Source organism: Choloepus didactylus, chromosome 19 (assembly GCF_015220235.1).
Source record: "Choloepus didactylus isolate mChoDid1 chromosome 19, mChoDid1.pri, whole genome shotgun sequence".
Classification (NCBI taxonomy): Eukaryota; Metazoa; Chordata; class Mammalia; order Pilosa; family Megalonychidae; genus Choloepus; species Choloepus didactylus.
This window is the reverse complement of record NC_051325.1, coordinates 41,774,653-41,791,162: the sequence shown is the minus strand read 5'-3', so window position 1 is coordinate 41,791,162 and position 16,510 is coordinate 41,774,653. Positions and strand designations below refer to the sequence as shown.

At 52.7% G+C, this 16,510-nt stretch overlaps 1 protein-coding gene across 1 annotated transcript in view; it reads right to left on the bottom strand.

Moving 5' to 3' along the window:
- VSTM2L (V-set and transmembrane domain containing 2 like) overlaps window positions 1-10,681 on the bottom strand; it is a 33,987-nt gene extending 23,306 nt beyond the window's left edge. Inside the window, exon 1 of the mRNA XM_037812131.1 lies at window positions 10,345-10,681. Coding sequence (XP_037668059.1) covers window positions 10,345-10,465 — 121 coding nt within the window. The 5' untranslated portion in view covers window positions 10,466-10,681. The remainder of the gene's footprint in view (window positions 1-10,344) is intronic.
- Between the last annotated feature and the right edge of the window lie 5,829 nt (window positions 10,682-16,510).

Below are 16,510 nucleotides of genomic sequence, written 5' to 3'. Positions count from 1 at the left end.
CTGTCCATGTTCCCTCTCTCAGGTCTTGTTCCAGCCCCAATCCAAGCTCCCACCTCCCTTTTCCCTGCTGAAAAGAGGGGCCTGGCCTGGACTATTCTAGAACCAGAGAATCCATGGCTGAAGGGTCTTTGTGCTTGCTCTCCCTCTGCCCGGGAGGGGATGTACCCTCCCACAGCCACAGGTCCAGAAGGCAGCAGAGCCAGGATGGGATGTGGGGCTCCCAGGGCCTCGCTGCAGTTTGGGGACCACTGCCCGGGCCCCTGGGGGGCCTAAGGAGGCCAGCTGGTGAACCCCGGCCCGTCTGGCCCCAGAGGCCTTCCAGTCGACAGCCTGCCCTCCCCCTCCTTGGCCTCTGCCTGCCGGGAGACCGTTAGTGCGGCTTTGTTTTGAGCGCTATTTCCACTCTCTTGCGCTCTGGCCGCCAGGCCTCCATTAGGGACCCTTTCCCAGGACCGATGACAGGCGGCAAACAATTCCCCAGCGAGCAGGCTGTAATTGCTGCCGCCTCCGAGGCCGGAAATGATTTTTTTAAAACCTCACAAAGCAAAACAGACACCCTGCCGTCTGCTCTCCGCTTTCCCCCACCTCAGCTGGGAACCAGGCCTGAGGGTTTCGGGAAAGGAGGATTCAGCCAAGACCTCAGACCCCAAGGGACACTCTTAAAAAACTGAGGCTGGGGGAAATGGGTTCTGTTCCCCGTGCTCTGAACTAGCTGTGGAGTCCTAGGCCCACCACACCTCTCTAAGTCTCGGTTTCTTCCTCTGCAAGATGGGTGCAGTGACAGGTGTCCAGGATGCCTGCTGGATGACTGTGACGAGGCTCCGACGGGGGTCACGGAGCATGAAGGAGACAGCAGGAGGCAGGAGAGGTAGGAAGAGAGCATGCCAGGCAGAGGGAAGAGCTTGGGAGAAAGTCCTAAGGAGGGAGGCACTTGGCGTGTTCAAGGACTAGAAAGGTCAGTGTAGCTGGGAAGGGGACCAAGGGGGAGGCAGGTAAGAGATGAGACCGGGTGGGTCAGCAACAAGCAAAGCATGCAGGACTTTGTCGTCTGGAGGAAGGAGATGGGGTGTTACTGGACACACACACACACACACGCATACACACATACACGCCCAATTCCCTTCACCTTCGGAGCCCAGGTTTCCACCATCTCCCGGACACCGTGGCCAGCCCCAGCCTCCCAAGAGCTCACAAACTCAGCGAGGCTCAAACCAAACTCAGCACCTTCCTGGCAAACCAGCCTCTCTACCTCCAGCCTCCAAGTCCTGCTTGAGCTCCCCCTTTCCACTCACCACGGCCAGCCGTACCTCCCCAAACACCAGCCAGACCAGGTGCCTTTCTTACTCGGAAATCTTCCCAGGCTGCTCACTGCCCTCGGGATCAAGACCAAGCTTCACAGCCATCCTTGGAGGATCCAGCTGCAACCTACTTTTCTGGATATGCAGGACTCTCCAAATGAAGCCCCTGTCAGACCCACGCAGTCAGGCAAGGCTCCAGTATTCACCTCTGGAGTCCCCTCTCCATTCTGCTGGTCCCTGGATACAGGCCTAGAAGAAGGCTTGCCTCCCCCAGGAAGTCTTCCCTGACTGCACCAGGACACAATAACCTTCGCTATGCATCTCTGGAGACCTCCCTCTGGATGGTTTGCTGGCCTCTGCTGTTTCAGTTTTATGTCCTCCATTCTCTCTCCTCAGTTCCATGTCTGAAGATACTCATCAATGACTTGGTGGGCAAAGTGAACGAAGCTTTGTTCCAGAAGCTTCCCAGAGTGGGCTGGTGGAGGAGGGGAAGGACTCTGGGTTCCAAGCCTGGCCCTGCCACAGTCTGGCCCTGTATCCTGGGTCAGCCCGGGCTCCTCTCTGGGCCTCAGTTTTCTCACTGGAGAAATGAAGATTGCTTCCACAAGGGGCCAGGGAAAGACTTTGAGTCCTTGACAAAAACTGTGAAACTGTGGGCAAAACGATACGGCAGTCTTCTGAGGAAATGATCCAGTTTTCTTCAGATTCTCAAAGAGGATTGTGGCCTCCAAAATAATTAGGAACCTCTAGTCTTGACAAGCCTCATAATCCCTTCCAGCTCTACCATTTGGTCATCTACCCATTCATTCATTCACTTTATTCATTCAACTGACATTTATGGATTGCCTGCGATATACAGAATATATGTGTGTGTAATTCCACAAGAAGTCATCTGAAGAGGGTGTGTGTGTGTATGTGTGTGTGTGTGTTTTCAGAGAGAAAGGAAGGAACAAGGAAGGGGAGATGAAAAGAGGGAGGGAGATGGATGCAGAAGATGCAGAGAATGGAATAAAGAAAGATGAAGAGGCAGAATGAATTGAAAGAGATAGAGAGCAAAAGAGAGACATGCAGAGAGAGATCTAGAGACCCAGAAAGAGAGACAGATACAGAGATAAACCCAGGGAGAAAAAGATCCAGAGGGAGAGGGGCAGGCAGAGCACTTGCCACAGATGGTCACTGCCAGCCCCCCTAATTGATAGCTTGGAGAAACACCCCCGCTCCCTGCTCCAGCGCTAACCTCCCAGCTGCTCCCGGAGCCTCTATGCCTTGCCCCAGGCCCCACCCCTGAGGCAGCCGCTTGGAGGGGCTGGGGAGGCTGGTGTTAAAGGAAAGGCTGCAGGACGGAGAGCTCTGGCCTGGCACCCTGGGCTTGGGGAGCTAAAGAACCCCCAAGCTCCCTTCCACCCTGCCACAGCCCCTAAAACCACACACAATCATCCACACAAACACACTCACTGCAGACCTGGGCTCAGACAAAAAACAGCACCTCCTCAGCTAGAAAACGCACACAGGTATCCACAGGGTCACACTCATGCCCCCAGGGCCCCTCCACTCCCCACAACAGTGCTGGACTCAGATCTACCAGGCTGGACTCAGACCCAGGCCTTTGCGAACGTTTTGGAATCTGATGAGACGGGGCGCTGGCCCTGGAACAAAGCACCTGCCCACAAACCCCCCACCCGGGTGGCAGCCCCCAGCAGAAGAGCTGAGCGAGTTAAGAACTCCAGCTCTGGAGTCCCATCAGCTTGGTTCAAGCCTGCCTTTCTCACTCAGCATCTGTGTGACCTCGGGCAAGTTGCACCTCCTCTCCCCCAAGCCTCTGTGTCCTCATCTGTAAAACGGGAGTGTAATAGTGCCCTCCTTATAGGGTGTCTGAGGACTAAATGAGAGGATGTAGGGGAAGCCAGAGCACGGAGATGTGCCATGAGGGCTGGTTTTGGTTCATGGACCCCTGAAGTCCACTAAGAGTTAAGCACCGTCTGCTGGATGGAATTCCTCACCTCCGCTGGCTGATTGCAGGACAAAGGCTAGGGCCTGGAAGGGCACAGATGGAAGAATTCTCGAGGCTTAGAGCTCAGATGAATCCACCATTGTTCAGATGGGGAAACTGAGGGAACTCCCAAGTCACCCAGCAAGGCAGAGGCAGGAGAAGAGTGGATAAAACCCCAGGGCCACTCCCCTCACTGGCACTCTAACTCCGAGCCAAAGAAAGTGAGATCAGGAAGGAGCCACTGCTCCCATCCTTCAACACAGAGACAGCGAAGGCCACCATCACTGACTGCTATATCCCCCGTGTGGGGCAGGCATCCTCGGAGCTGGCAGCTCAGCCCACCTGGGCCCTTGTCCCAGCACCTTCATGAAACCACTGTGTGACACACCTTTAAAACCACAGCCAGCTTTCAACTGCCCACTGTGTTCTGGCTTCTCTGCTGGCTTCACCCAGTTCTCCCGGCTTTGCTCCTTTGGAAATAAGGCAGGAATCTTCCCCTGGCTAATAAATGACCATGTCCAGCTCACATATCTTCTGTGACGGGAGGCTTACTACTATATATACTCTCACTGTCCCCAGGGGTAAATGCCATTCTCCAGGCTGAACATCATTCCTGCTTCTGAACTCCCATCACGATTTATACTTAGATATTCATTATGGGTTTAGTCACCTGTCTCCACCCACTAGACCAAGAACTCCAAGAGAGCAAGAACCTTATCTCTCTTCTTTACTATGTCGCCAGTGGCTAAAATGGCCTGACACTTGGTAGATGTTGGATCAATCATATTTGTTATGCCAGTGGTCCCCAGTGGCTGAGGTGCGGGGTTGGAGGGGGCAGCCTTGGCAGTTGGCATTTAACTCTGTGGGTGTCACGCCCCCAGTCCCCCTACCCCCACCCAGCAGAGTCCCACGTACATGCCTCTGTACCAGCTGCACGATTATGACCTTAATGTTTTCCTGTAAACTAACCCACTTTTTAAAAGGAAAACTGTTAGCCTCATCCTAAGCAATCATATCCGTGATATCACAGTTGTGATGTGCTGGTTATATTTTTTCAATACACATTAAAATAAATGCATAACTATTAAAATGTAAGAGGTTTGTGTGGGTTCTGCCTAAAGTCATCTCTTGGCTAGGATGCAATCACACTGAGGGCCCTGGGGGTTGCTGAGAATATTTTAACTGAGAAGGGGAGCTGAGTCCCAGGGCAACTCTGATGCTTCAAGGAAGGGATGAGGAGCCAGGGAAGGGCACGACGTGGGCAGGGGCGCCTGGAGGAGCAGCGGCCCCCCGGCCTCCCCATCTTCACCTCACGTCTCCACTTCGTGGGTACCAGAGGGAGCCAGCTGGGTGGTTTCCAGGTCCCAGGTTCCCCTGGGGGAGGGTGGATTTCTTCCCCCAGCTAGACCTCTGCTCTCTTTTCTAAAAGAAGAGTCTCTTTGGAAGTTGACAGTATGGGGGGGCACGATCCCTCAGTCCCCTTTACTCTCATGACCTGGCATCTCATATGCATCCCAAAGGGCCGGGAGCCTGCGTCCCCCCATTGCAAGGTGAAACCAGCGTTACCCACCCAGGATGCCCTTGGCTGTGGTCAGCAGGGATGAGGAGGGGCTCCAATTCTGTGATTTTTTTTTTTCAATACCACAAGCAGGGATTCCTTATGCAATTAAAATTATTTGAATGTTCAAAAATACATTCAACTTGGAATTAGCAAAAGTTTAAGAATTTGGCCTCGTCCTCCTTTTCATTCCTTCCCAGCCACCTCCCTGGGCTGGGCATCATGGTGGGAGCCGGGACACAAGGAATCTGATGGGCCCCTGCTCCGAAGCCCTGGTCATTACAATGGGGTGATGAGCAAGACTGGATGTGGGTCCTGGGTGCCCAGCAGCTCCCACACTCCCTTCAGGGCTCAGAAACTCATTAAAACTCCATCCACAGCTAGTTTTGCCCCCAAAGTCCAAGGTAACGGCCAAGCACCTGGAGGTGGGATTGCGTCAGGCCCCCTTTCCCATCCTCTTCCTGACACCTGCCCCTCATGGGGACACCCATGTCGCTGTTCAACCAGGCACTTCCTCCCTCCCCATTCTCCAAGGGAGGTTAGAAGGTTCCTGAGGCAGGATTCTGGCTGTGGAAGTCGGCACAGCCCCTGGATGTGAAAAGTGGAAGTCACCAAGCTCTTTCCACCACTGGGCCAAGTCTCAAGTCTCCATGCGTGACCTCGGGCCTCTCCCGTCTCCTCTCTGGGTCTCGGCAGCACTATGAGCCAGGTCCTGGGGCCCGACCGCTGGGTTCAAGTCTGGGCTCCACCACTTGCTAGCTGTGTGGCCTTGGGTAAGTCTTTTAACCTCACCGAGCCTCAGTTTTCTCATCTGTACACTGAGCCAGAGACAGTCCCCCCGTCTCAGAAGAGACAGTGCCATGTAAGGCCCTGGCACAGCACTCAACAGACATTGCTTCCATATATTTCTCTATTCATACAGAGTTAGGCAAGGAGATCCCCAAAGCCAACCACTTATCCCCACACATTTTGGGGCAAATCCTTCCTTGCCCATGGATGGGCCTCAGTCTTCTGATCCGTAAAAGAGGGGGTTGAGAAAGATGATTGAAAGGGGCCTCCCTGGCTCAGCCTGAGCCGTGGCAGTTCATCCCGAGGTGCTCCAGCCCCGGCCACTGGCTCGTGGATCAGACTCCTCCTGACCCTGCCCGCTTGCTTGCCATGGGGAGACTTCACCTGCCACCCCTGCCGTCACTGTGGCAATGAGCCGAATTCCCCAAGTCCTGCCGGCTGCCTGCGGCTCCCCTCGTTTGGAGAAGAGGCTGCAGGAGCCGTTAATGGGCAAGGTGTCAAAACCAATTGGTGTGAAGGACTTGGGGAAAACTGCTTGTGAGGGCCAATTCCCCACAGGAGGCCGGGAAACCCTCAGCCCAAGGTGGAGTGTTTACGGGAGTAATTGATAGAATAATCACCAATGCCTGAGACAAAGGCAAGCACATTTTTAACATCATAACCTTCAGAAGACAGGACTCAATTTTCTCCATCTCCAGCCACCAAACCAGCCGGCTTATTGATGGTGAGATACCAACAGTTCGGTAAGGAGCGTGAGCAAGCCAGAGTCATTTTTCAGTGCACAGGCTGTTTGCCAAATGGCCCAGCGGCCTCCGCCCCCTCCCCCAGCACCCCGCGGCTCTCTCCTGGAAACAGAGAGAACCCCAGGATGGTGAATCACTCAATGGACCAAGCGCCAGGACAGCACTTGGATCTTTGTCTGCATTGGGGTATATTAATAATTGAAGGTGCTGGCCCAGGAGTGTGTGTGTACAAGTGTGTGGCAGGGGTGGGGTGGGAGAATGGATGGCTGCTGCACTGCGAGGCTTCCTGGGGTTTTTCTTAAGGTCTATAAAAACTGCTCCAGCCTGGACCTCTCCCTCCCTTGCAAAATCAAACCAAACCAGCCCCAAGCACCAGACATCCCTACATTTCCCACCAGACAGGGGTAGATGCTTAAGGCACTGGCTTCCAAACACCAGCCTGCACGAGAATTGTCTGGGGGGCTTATTTAAAATGCAGATTGCAGGTCTCCATCCACAAATGTGTCCTGTGGGTCTGGGCGGGGGCCCTAGGATAAATGTTTTTACAAAACTCCCTGGATGATTCCAAGGCAAAGGGTCTATGGCCCTCTCAAAGATCATGCCCTCCAGGCCCATGCCCTGGACAAGATCTGGAAGGGGTAGGGGATGAGGAGTCTAGTCCAGCCGCCTGCTTCTAACTTGCATGTGGCCTCAGGAAGATCCTGCCCTGTTCTGAGCCGATGGCGCTCTTGGTGGAACCCACTGCTTTCTCAGTTCTTTGGGGCACTGGAAGGGAGCGCACTCGGGTTAGGGGTGAGCAAAGGAAAAAGTCTCATCACATGACTGGACCAAGCCTGCTTCAAGCTGACCCACGGGAGGGAGCCCCAGAACTGCCAGATGCACCTCCATCCTAGACATGGCTCTCCAGCTCTCTGTCTCAGAGACCTTGAGCAAGTCATTGGCCCTCTCCAAACCTCAGTTCCTCCTATGTCCAACACCAGCCTTGCATGAACGATGTCAGCCGCAGTGAATTGATACGGACAAGGAGCTTGGCAGCACCTACACACAGTAGGCATTTCACAAATGCCAGCTCCCTTTCCTCCCACCCCAGCTGCCCTTTCTGATAAGGAAAAATCAAAATAGCTGCCACTTATTGAGCATCTGTTAGGTGTGGACACTGACCTCTAGCCCCCAGCCTCTCAGTGCCTGATGCCTCCTAGGAAGTGTGCACCGCTCCTCCCCATGCATCCCTCATGCCTTTAAAAAGCCCTTTGCAAAGTGGGTTAAGTGAAGGTAGGAGGGAGATGGGGGGTGAGACAGCTGTCCTTGCCGACCCACCTGACTGCGGGCTCTCCCTGTGAGAAGCCCAGGCCAAGCAGGCAGAAGGCGTTAGCCTGGCGGCAAGGCTGGCTCGGATGGAGCTGGAGAGGTGAGCAGCCACCAAGCAGTTGGGGCCAGTGGGCCCCTGCCCAGGACCACCCCCCCCGACTCCCAACCCCCACCCCCACAGACATAGAGACACCTCCCTGATCTGGCCACATTTCCTGAATCAGCTGAGGACACGTGGAGCCCAGGAATAATGAAATGATCAGCCTCCAATCTGCTAAACAGCAATTTCTGGGCTTTTTCAGCACACACAGCTTTTATCAAATTGGTATTCTCCTCCTGAACACAAATGGCTTATTAGACATGACCCACTTATTCGCTGCGTTTCACTATCATTAATAACAGTTTCTTTTTGTGATTAAGTGAGTGGCTCCAAACCCTTCCCGTGGTGGCGGTGCTTGGCCCCGCAGAGGGGCAGCCTGTGGGGGCTCCTCAGCAGCCACTACTTGGTGACTTTGAACTTGGCAGTGTCGAGGGAAGGCAGCCTGACCCCTGCAGACCAGCCAAACCTCCTTATTTCTTAGGGAACAGAGGGAGCCCCAGAGAGGTGGACCTACTTGCCCAGAGCCACACAGTCAGCTGAGAGAAGCCAGGTTCCCCAACAGCCAGTGCTGTTTCCTCTCCATCCACCCTCTCCTCTGGCTTCAGCTGGACCTCTGCAGGGTGCAGAGGGGGAGACTACAGTTGGCTGTGCCTCACAGCAAGCCTGGCATCAGGGGGCACGTGGAGACTGTCACACAAAGGGCAAGCCCTGCTTCCCTATGAGGGACCACCTGGGGGTCCAGGGAATGATGGAGTGGCACCCAAAACCCTGGGGTCTGGTTCTCCAGGGATGGGATGACCATAAACCTCAAAGCCCTAGTCCCGCTCAGGACCATGAACTCAGGGAAGCCCTTCCTTGGAAAACCCTCCTAGTGTAAGTTCCAACTGTGCCAATGAACTGAGCAGAGCAAAGAGAGGAGAGGAAGAAGGAATTCCCACTTTCCCTTGAATGGGAGGGAATCTGACAGAGGAGATGGATGTCCTGGAAAAAGCACTGTCTTTGCTCAATAGACAGTCCCAGCTCAGCTACTCACTTACTGTGTGACCTTGGGCAAGTCCCTTCACCTCTCTGAGATTTGGTTTCCCCATTCTGTAAATTGAGGATCATAATAAGCCCCTCCCTATTTACTACTGCTCCATCCAGGTTGGGAGAAATTAGATGTGGAATACAAAGCATGCATAAACTACACCCAGAGCAATTAATACCAAACATGGTTGAGGCAAAGGGTGCAAGGAAACATGGTTTCCCCAAAGCAGAGACCCCCAAGAATGGCTTTGGAAGCCCACCTTCTTGGAGCAATCCCACTCATGTGTCACACCCCAATAAAACCCTTCCTGATTATCAACCCCTACCCCCACCCCTTATTCATTCCCATCAATAAATCTCCTGGTTCTCTGTCTTTTGTGCAAACTCCCCCAGCCCTGGGCACATGGTGCCCGGCGTTGGTGCTGCAACCTCCCCCACCACATCGGGATTCCCTCCAGGGAGGGGATGAATGGAAGAAGGGTCGCCTTCATTTTCATTTATCCCCCAGCCCTGTACCAAAGCCTGGCTCACAGGGGGCAAAGGGAACCCCCACAGCTGCCAGCCTCAGACAGTCCAACTCTGCTGCCAACTTGGGCTCGTCCAGGGCTAAAAGAGCTGACACCCAGGCAACCAGTGTTGGGAATGCTTGCTTGTTCCCCAGCTCCACAGTGGCTGGAGTTGAGATTTTCCACATTTCAGTCCTCCAGGGCCGAGGACGAGAATGGAAAGTGTATCCTGTTGAAGACTGATAGGGGCTCCCTGCCCAGCCCCAGAGGCAGACAAAAACACCTCATATCCCTTTCCCCCTCCCATGCCTCTGGTTGGAAGCAGCAACCCCAACTATTTCAATGTCTTCCAGGGGCTCCCACCAAACCGCCACCTGACAGTGATGGCTGCAGCCCCGGGCTGCCGATTCTGCCCCTCAGAACCTTTCCCAGAGGTGTAAGGGGCAGATGCAGAGAGGGAGAGGACAAGGGTAGCTGTGGTGTTAAATCCACAAAAGGGAAAGCAGATGGGCAGAGAGGAGTGGGCGAGCAAAGTGTGTTCACAAGTGTGTGTGCACCAGTGCGGGCAAGAGTTGTGGCAGGGTGTGTGTGCCTGGGTGCCAACCGGCAGGGTGCAAGCCCACCAGCACGGTGCCTGACGTGTCGTGGGCATAAGTGTGAGTGCTTGAGTGAGGGCAGAGGTCTGAGAGGGTGTCTGGAAACGTGAGGACAGTTGTGTGAGAAAGCAACTGAGTGTGAATCTGAGTGTGTCGGCGACTGTGAATACCTGTGTGACCGTGGAGGTGTACGTATCAGCGCGTGGGGTGGGGGGAGATCGCGAGAGCGGGAAAGGGGGTGCCCACGGGGTGCTCCCCTCTCCCGCAGGGGTGGCCCGGGTGCCCGGGCAGGTCTACAGCCCCGGCAGGGGGCGCCCCGGGACTCCCGCCAGGGCCAGCGCGGATTCGAACCCTGGGGCCTCCAAGTTGGAGCGGCGCAGCCCGGGGTGGGGTTCGGTGGGGAAGTCCGCGGAGGCGGCGACCAACTCACCGTGGCCGGAGACGTGGTTGTCCCAGGGCGCGTGGCCGGCGGGCCGCGTGGCACCGCCGAGTTGCAGGAAAAGTGCCAGGTAGTGGAGGGCGCCCAGCGCCACCGCGAGCGGGGCCCCCATGGTGCGCGCTCGGGCCGGGAGCACCGCCGCCTCACATCGGGGCTCAGGAAACCGCAGACCCGGCGCCCGCCGCCCCCTGCCCTGTGTGGCCGGACCGCCTGGCTCCGGCCCCTGCCCTTCGCCCGCTGTCCCTGGTCCGGCCCCGGCGCCGGCCCAGCCTCGGCTGCGTGGAGCGAGCGCACGCCCAGCCGGCCGCCTCCGACTGCGGGACTCTTCCCTTGCGCGGAAGGCCACTTCTCTCGGCGCGGCCGCCGCACCCCCTCCCTCCCACTCCCGCCCGCCAGCCCAGAGGAGGCGGCGGCGGAGGGATCTGCCGCTTGATTTATCATCAAAGTTTTGCCCAGGCTGGGATTTTTAAAGCGGTACCCGCAACTTTTCCCTGCCCGAGAGCGGGGGTGGGGGCGGGATGGGGTGGAGGAAGCCACCCCAGGGACCTGGTTCCCGCAAATCATAACACAACTGGCTTCAGAAACAGAAAGAATACCCAGCGTGATGAGGTGGGAAAACAATCCATCTCTACGGACCCAGCACGCTCACAGGGACCCTTCAGCTTTGGCAGCAGGGAGGTGCCTGGGCCAGGGGCCAGTCGGGGTTGGAGATGAGGCTGGGGTAAGGAAGGCACCTGGCTGAGACACAAGAGACTTGGTTATAGCTCTGCTGCTGCCTTTGGCTCCCTGTGTGATCCTGTCCCGGTATCTGCCCCTGTCTGAGCCTCAAAGTCTTCATCTGAAAAATGGGGGTAATAATAGCTACCTCCGGGGTCGTGGTATTTGCTGAAACTATGTATATAAAGCACCTAGCATAGTGCCGCCCGCATTTAGGAACACAGTGGTTATTGTTCTCCTCTCTGGGTCTCAGTTTTCCCGTCTGTATAATGGGATTGAGGCAGGCCAATCTCTGGGGTTCCTTCCTGATTGGAGACGCTGGGCCCTAAGAAGTGGATCGGATCGCCCCCTTCTGGACTGTCGGGCCCTCCTCCCTGGACCCATAGGCCTGGATGGAAAGTATCGCGGGGAGGGGGAAGGAGAGCATGAAGCCCCTCCCATTCCCACGAGCAAGAATGCAACGGGATCCTTTAGTTCCTTCTCTGGCCGTTTTCCTGGGGCTGTTGGAACCGACCCAGTACAGACACAGGGTTCCCCATTTAAAAGAAGAGGAAGAACATCAAATTAGAGAAGTAGCTTCCCTGAGGTCCCACAAAGAGTCTGGGGCGAGGTCCTATCCGCGGCAGTTTCAGCATCATGGAGGAGGAGAGCACCAAACCTGCCGCGACCTTTTCGGCAACACCTCTCTGGGTCTCGCATGCCTGGATTCAGCACCACGGGCAGATCCTCCTATTTCGTTCCCCCCCCCCACACGAATGGGGATCAGCACTGCATACGGCCTACTCTCGACTCCGAGTGGATCCACTATTGTGGAAAGCACCCCAAGTTTGAGAACGTGGTTAGAGCCCCAGGGAAAGCCTCCTTTTATTGTCTTTACTCTGTCTTCACAGCCCTTCCTTTCCAATAATATGGTGAGCAGCACACAAGAGGGGCTTGGTGGTCGCTAGAAACAATCCAATTCCTTCAAAACTAAAGATAGCCCCTGAAGGGCCGCTCCCATTATGTTTCAGCACCACTGACAGCCCTTACAGGACGGGCAGCGCTGCGTTGCTTTCAGCACCGAGGACAGATCCCCAGGGTCGTGCCGGGCCAGTCCCGGACCACAGTCTCTGGACAAAAGGAGCCGCTTTGCCTGATGAACTCACTTCTCATTTACTTCCCAAAGAGGTAGTATTTAGGCTATCCTGGGATTGCCAGGCATCTTAGACTCGACAACAGCATTTTCTCATTCAATAACTCAAGTGAGTCTCACTCCCAATGAGATGGGTACTATTGCCTCCATTATAAAGATAGAAAACTGAGAAACTTCAAGATCACATAGCAGCAGCACCAAGACTGAAACCCAGGCCCTTCCACCCCAGCCTGAGGCCTCTCCAGGTGGATGTGGTGGTGGACTAGGGCTCAAACCCAGGGATTTCTCCTCTTAGACCACAGAGTGGAGGGATGGGGGTACAGGCCAGGGCACAAGAGAGAGAGGAGATTAGAAGAGTGAGGAGTAAACAAGAGACTCTGCTTGGGGCCTGGAGAAGAAGGAGGCCAGGGCTCCAGGTCCTGCTTTGCCTCTGGCCCATAGACTGACATTCAGGAATCCTTTGTCCTTAGAGTCCTCACTCTGGAATAGGGTTAAACATAGTAACCTCTAGTGTTCCTTCAAGGACAGACCTTCAGGGATTTTATGTTGTTGAAAAGGCTCATGATGTAATTTGCTCTGCTCAAACCCTTCCAATGGCCATGTCTATTAAAGAAACACTGACATCTCTGGTTTTTCCTTTGTCCCATCCTCACCTCCTGCACATACCCTCTACTCCTGTCACAGTTCCCTCCCTGAGTATGCCTTAGCTTCAACATTCCCTTACCCTCCCAGTGCTTCCTTCTCCACTTGCATGCTTCCCACTACATCTAGCTGAGCCCCACAAGGCTCAGGATCCACTTTGATTACCCCAGAGGAAGAAATGTCTGCAGCTTTCTCTGGGTCTCTGCATCTTTACTGGACCATAATCATGTATCCAGCAATGTGGTAAGAACTTTATAGTATCCCATTTAATCCTTAGAACAACTAGATCATATAGGGTAGGATAGTGTGGACTCTCTGAGTTTTGATTCCTGCTACTTGCTAGCTTTGTGACCTTGGGCATGTTTCTTAGTCTTTCTGTACCTCAATTTCCTCATTTATAAAACAAGGATAATGATACTTCCTTCATGAGGTTGTTGTAATGAATTTCTACATAGAAAGCATTTAGAATAGTGCATTATAAGTGTTAAGTAGTAGTAGTAGTAGTAGTAGTAGTAGTAGTAGTAGTAGTAGTAGGAGAAGGAGAAGGAGAAGGAGAAGGAGAAGAAGAAGAAGAAGAAGAAGAAGAAGAAGAAGAAGAAGAAGAAGAAGAAGAAGAAGAAACAGAAGCTCAGAAAGGTTAAGGTTCTTGCCCAAAGTCATGCATCAAGGCCACAGTAGACCTGAGATATGTTTGATAATAGAGCCCATGCTCTCAGGCAACCACCTGAGCATATTGAATTCATCCCCTCTCTTTGTAGTTTAGGAAACTAAGACCCAGAAAAGGTAAGTGACTTCCTTAGAGTGACACAGCCAACAACAACAGAACAGAACTAGATCCAAGTCCTCCATCTTTCTACTCAGGAATTACTATCCCATTTGTATTTCCAGTAGCACCTAAATTTCATCTTACAGTTTACAAATTACATTCATATCTATGTCCTCATATAATTCACACAGTAACCCCTGAGACCACTATTATTACCATCCTCCTTTTCTGATGAGGAAACTGAAGCTTGAAGAGATGAAGTAACCTGCACAAAGTTGCACAGTGAGGTAGGACAGAGCCAAGATATGAGTGGATGAATCACTAGCCCATGCAGTATAATTCTTCTGTGTAATTCCGTCCCCTGTCTGCTTCTCTAATGCAAGTACAAACTGTAGACACCATGGGAGCTAAAAGCCTAGTGGAGGCAGGAATCAACCAAAGATCATCCCAGGAAATAGTCTAGGAATTCACTAGGGTAAATGACTTTTGTCACTGATTTCATTTTAAGAATGCCCTGGGAGATGGTAAGCCTCTGTTCCAGTTTGCTAATGCTGCTGTTAAGCAAAATACCAGAAATGGATTGGCTTTTAAAAGGGGGGGTTTATTTGGTTACATAGTTCCTGTCTGAAGGCCATAAAATGTCCAAGGTAAAGCATCAACAATTGGGTACCTTCACTGAAGGATGGCCATTGGCATCCGGAAAACCTCTGTTAGCTCAGAAAGCACGGGGCTGTCATCCACTTGCTCCCAGGTGGCGTTTCAAATGATATTCTCCAAAATGTTGCTCTTGGGGCATTTCGTCCTCTCTTAGCTGCAGCTCCTCTTCAAAATGTCACTCTTAGTTGCTCTCCAAAATGTCTCTGTAAGCTGCAGCTCCTCTCTCAGCTCCTGTGCATTCTTCAAAATGTCCCTCTTGGCTGTAGCAAGCTCACTCCTTCTGTCTGAGCTTATATAGTGCTCTTGTAAACTAATCAAGGCCCACGCTGAATGGGTGGGGCCACACATCCATGGAAATTATCTAATCAGAGTTATCACCTACAATTGGGTGGGTTGTATCTCCATGGAAACACTCAATCAAAGAATTACAATCTAATCAACACTAATATGTCTGCCCACACAAGATTGCATCAAAGATAACGGCATTGGGGAACATAATACATCCAAACCGGCACAGCTTCCCATGCCTGGAGGCAATTAAACAAGCACCAAATGGTTGCTTGGAGGGGGGGCCACGAAGCAAATATCATTGCTATCTCCATTGCATAAATGAGGCTCAGAAGGTGAACATCATGTCAAGTATTTTAGTCGGGTAAGATGATCTGTTTTAAGTTCCTCTGAAGCAGGGATTCTTGCTCTTTCTCTGACCTCTGACCCTGACCTCTGACCCAGGCTCCCTGGAGAGTCTCCACCTTCCCCTTGACTCAGGAAGGACACCCTCCCTCCCTTCCTTGAGAGGTGTCACTGAACACCATGGCTCTGTCAGTGGTAACAACTGTAAGATTTGTCCTTTTAATCCAGAATCAATAACAAATTTCATTTAAAAATAAATTAAACCAGGCATTGGAAATCATTCACCATGTGGGCTGGGGCCCTATATAGCACCGTCTAAATGGCTTCCTTTTGCTCATCTATCAATGCCAAGAGGGGGAAATACCTAAGCTGCCTGATTCATGGAGAAACTACTTAAATGTATCAGCCCCTAACAATGAGTAATGTAAGCCTGGAGTTGTACCTTTTAACACACCAATAACATGTGGAGCAAGGCTTCATGAGAGCTTATCAGAGACCTCACGGTCACTGGCTTCCAGGGAGCCCATTTATAAGGGGGAACAATGGCTTCAGTATGTAGCCGCCTAATTTCCAGAATGCATTACCGAGCTCCGAGGAGCAATGGAATTCTATTAAAGTCTTATCTGCCATGGGAGGGTATGAAACCGGCGGGGAAATCCAGACTTGGCATAGGCATCCCTAGAAAGCACCAGGGCTGACCCTCGGAAGTGGGTGAGCAAGCCCACAGGGAGGGGGAACCCAGGTGGGGCCCTGGATGTGTGAAAATATGCGCGTTAATAGAGCTCCGGTTTCCAGCGATTACGTTTATATCAGCGAATAAAACTTGGCAATAAAACATCGGGGCTGCGTCTCAGACAGCATTTCCTTTTACAGCCCAGTGTATTTCACTCATTATAACAGGAGGCAGGGAGCTCGAGGTGTCCCCGTTTCTCCCCCTTTAATTAAATTTCCTAAATTACTGCCCAAGATTTGGATAAAGCCAAAGACTTACAGCTACACTAATCGCCATCACAGCTCCCACCCCATCACGGCAGTGGCCCTGACTGTACCAGGTTCTAAAATTATTAAAGTGAAATACTGTGGTGGTGCCTGTCTGGGCTCTGGTCTTGAAATGGAGATTCAGCCTCTGGAGATAAATCGGGTCCAGGCTCAGGAAAGAGGCCTGGGTTCCAGGACTGGCTTTGCCACTGCCTTGCTGAGTGACCTGGACAAGTTATTTTCCCTCTCTGAGCCTCACAACTTCCCCTTTTTCCTAAACATTCATGTGGAAGTGCTTAGAATTGATCTAGAACAGGGGCAGCCCTTGGATACAACTGGAACCACTTGGGGAGCTTTAAAAAATATTAATGCTTAGGCCACACCCCATAGATTCTGACTTAGTTGGTCCGGGGTGAGGCTTGGCTTTTAAAAACTCCTCAGGGAAATAGATTGTGGTGATGAATGCATAACTGTATGATCGTACTGTGAACAGTTGATTGTATACCATGGATGATTGTATGGTATGTGAATATATTTCAATAAAACTGAATTTAATTAAAAAAAAAAAACAAAAAATACTCCTCAGGGGATCCCAATGTACAGCCAGGGTTGGGTGCAATAATTCTGCCCTA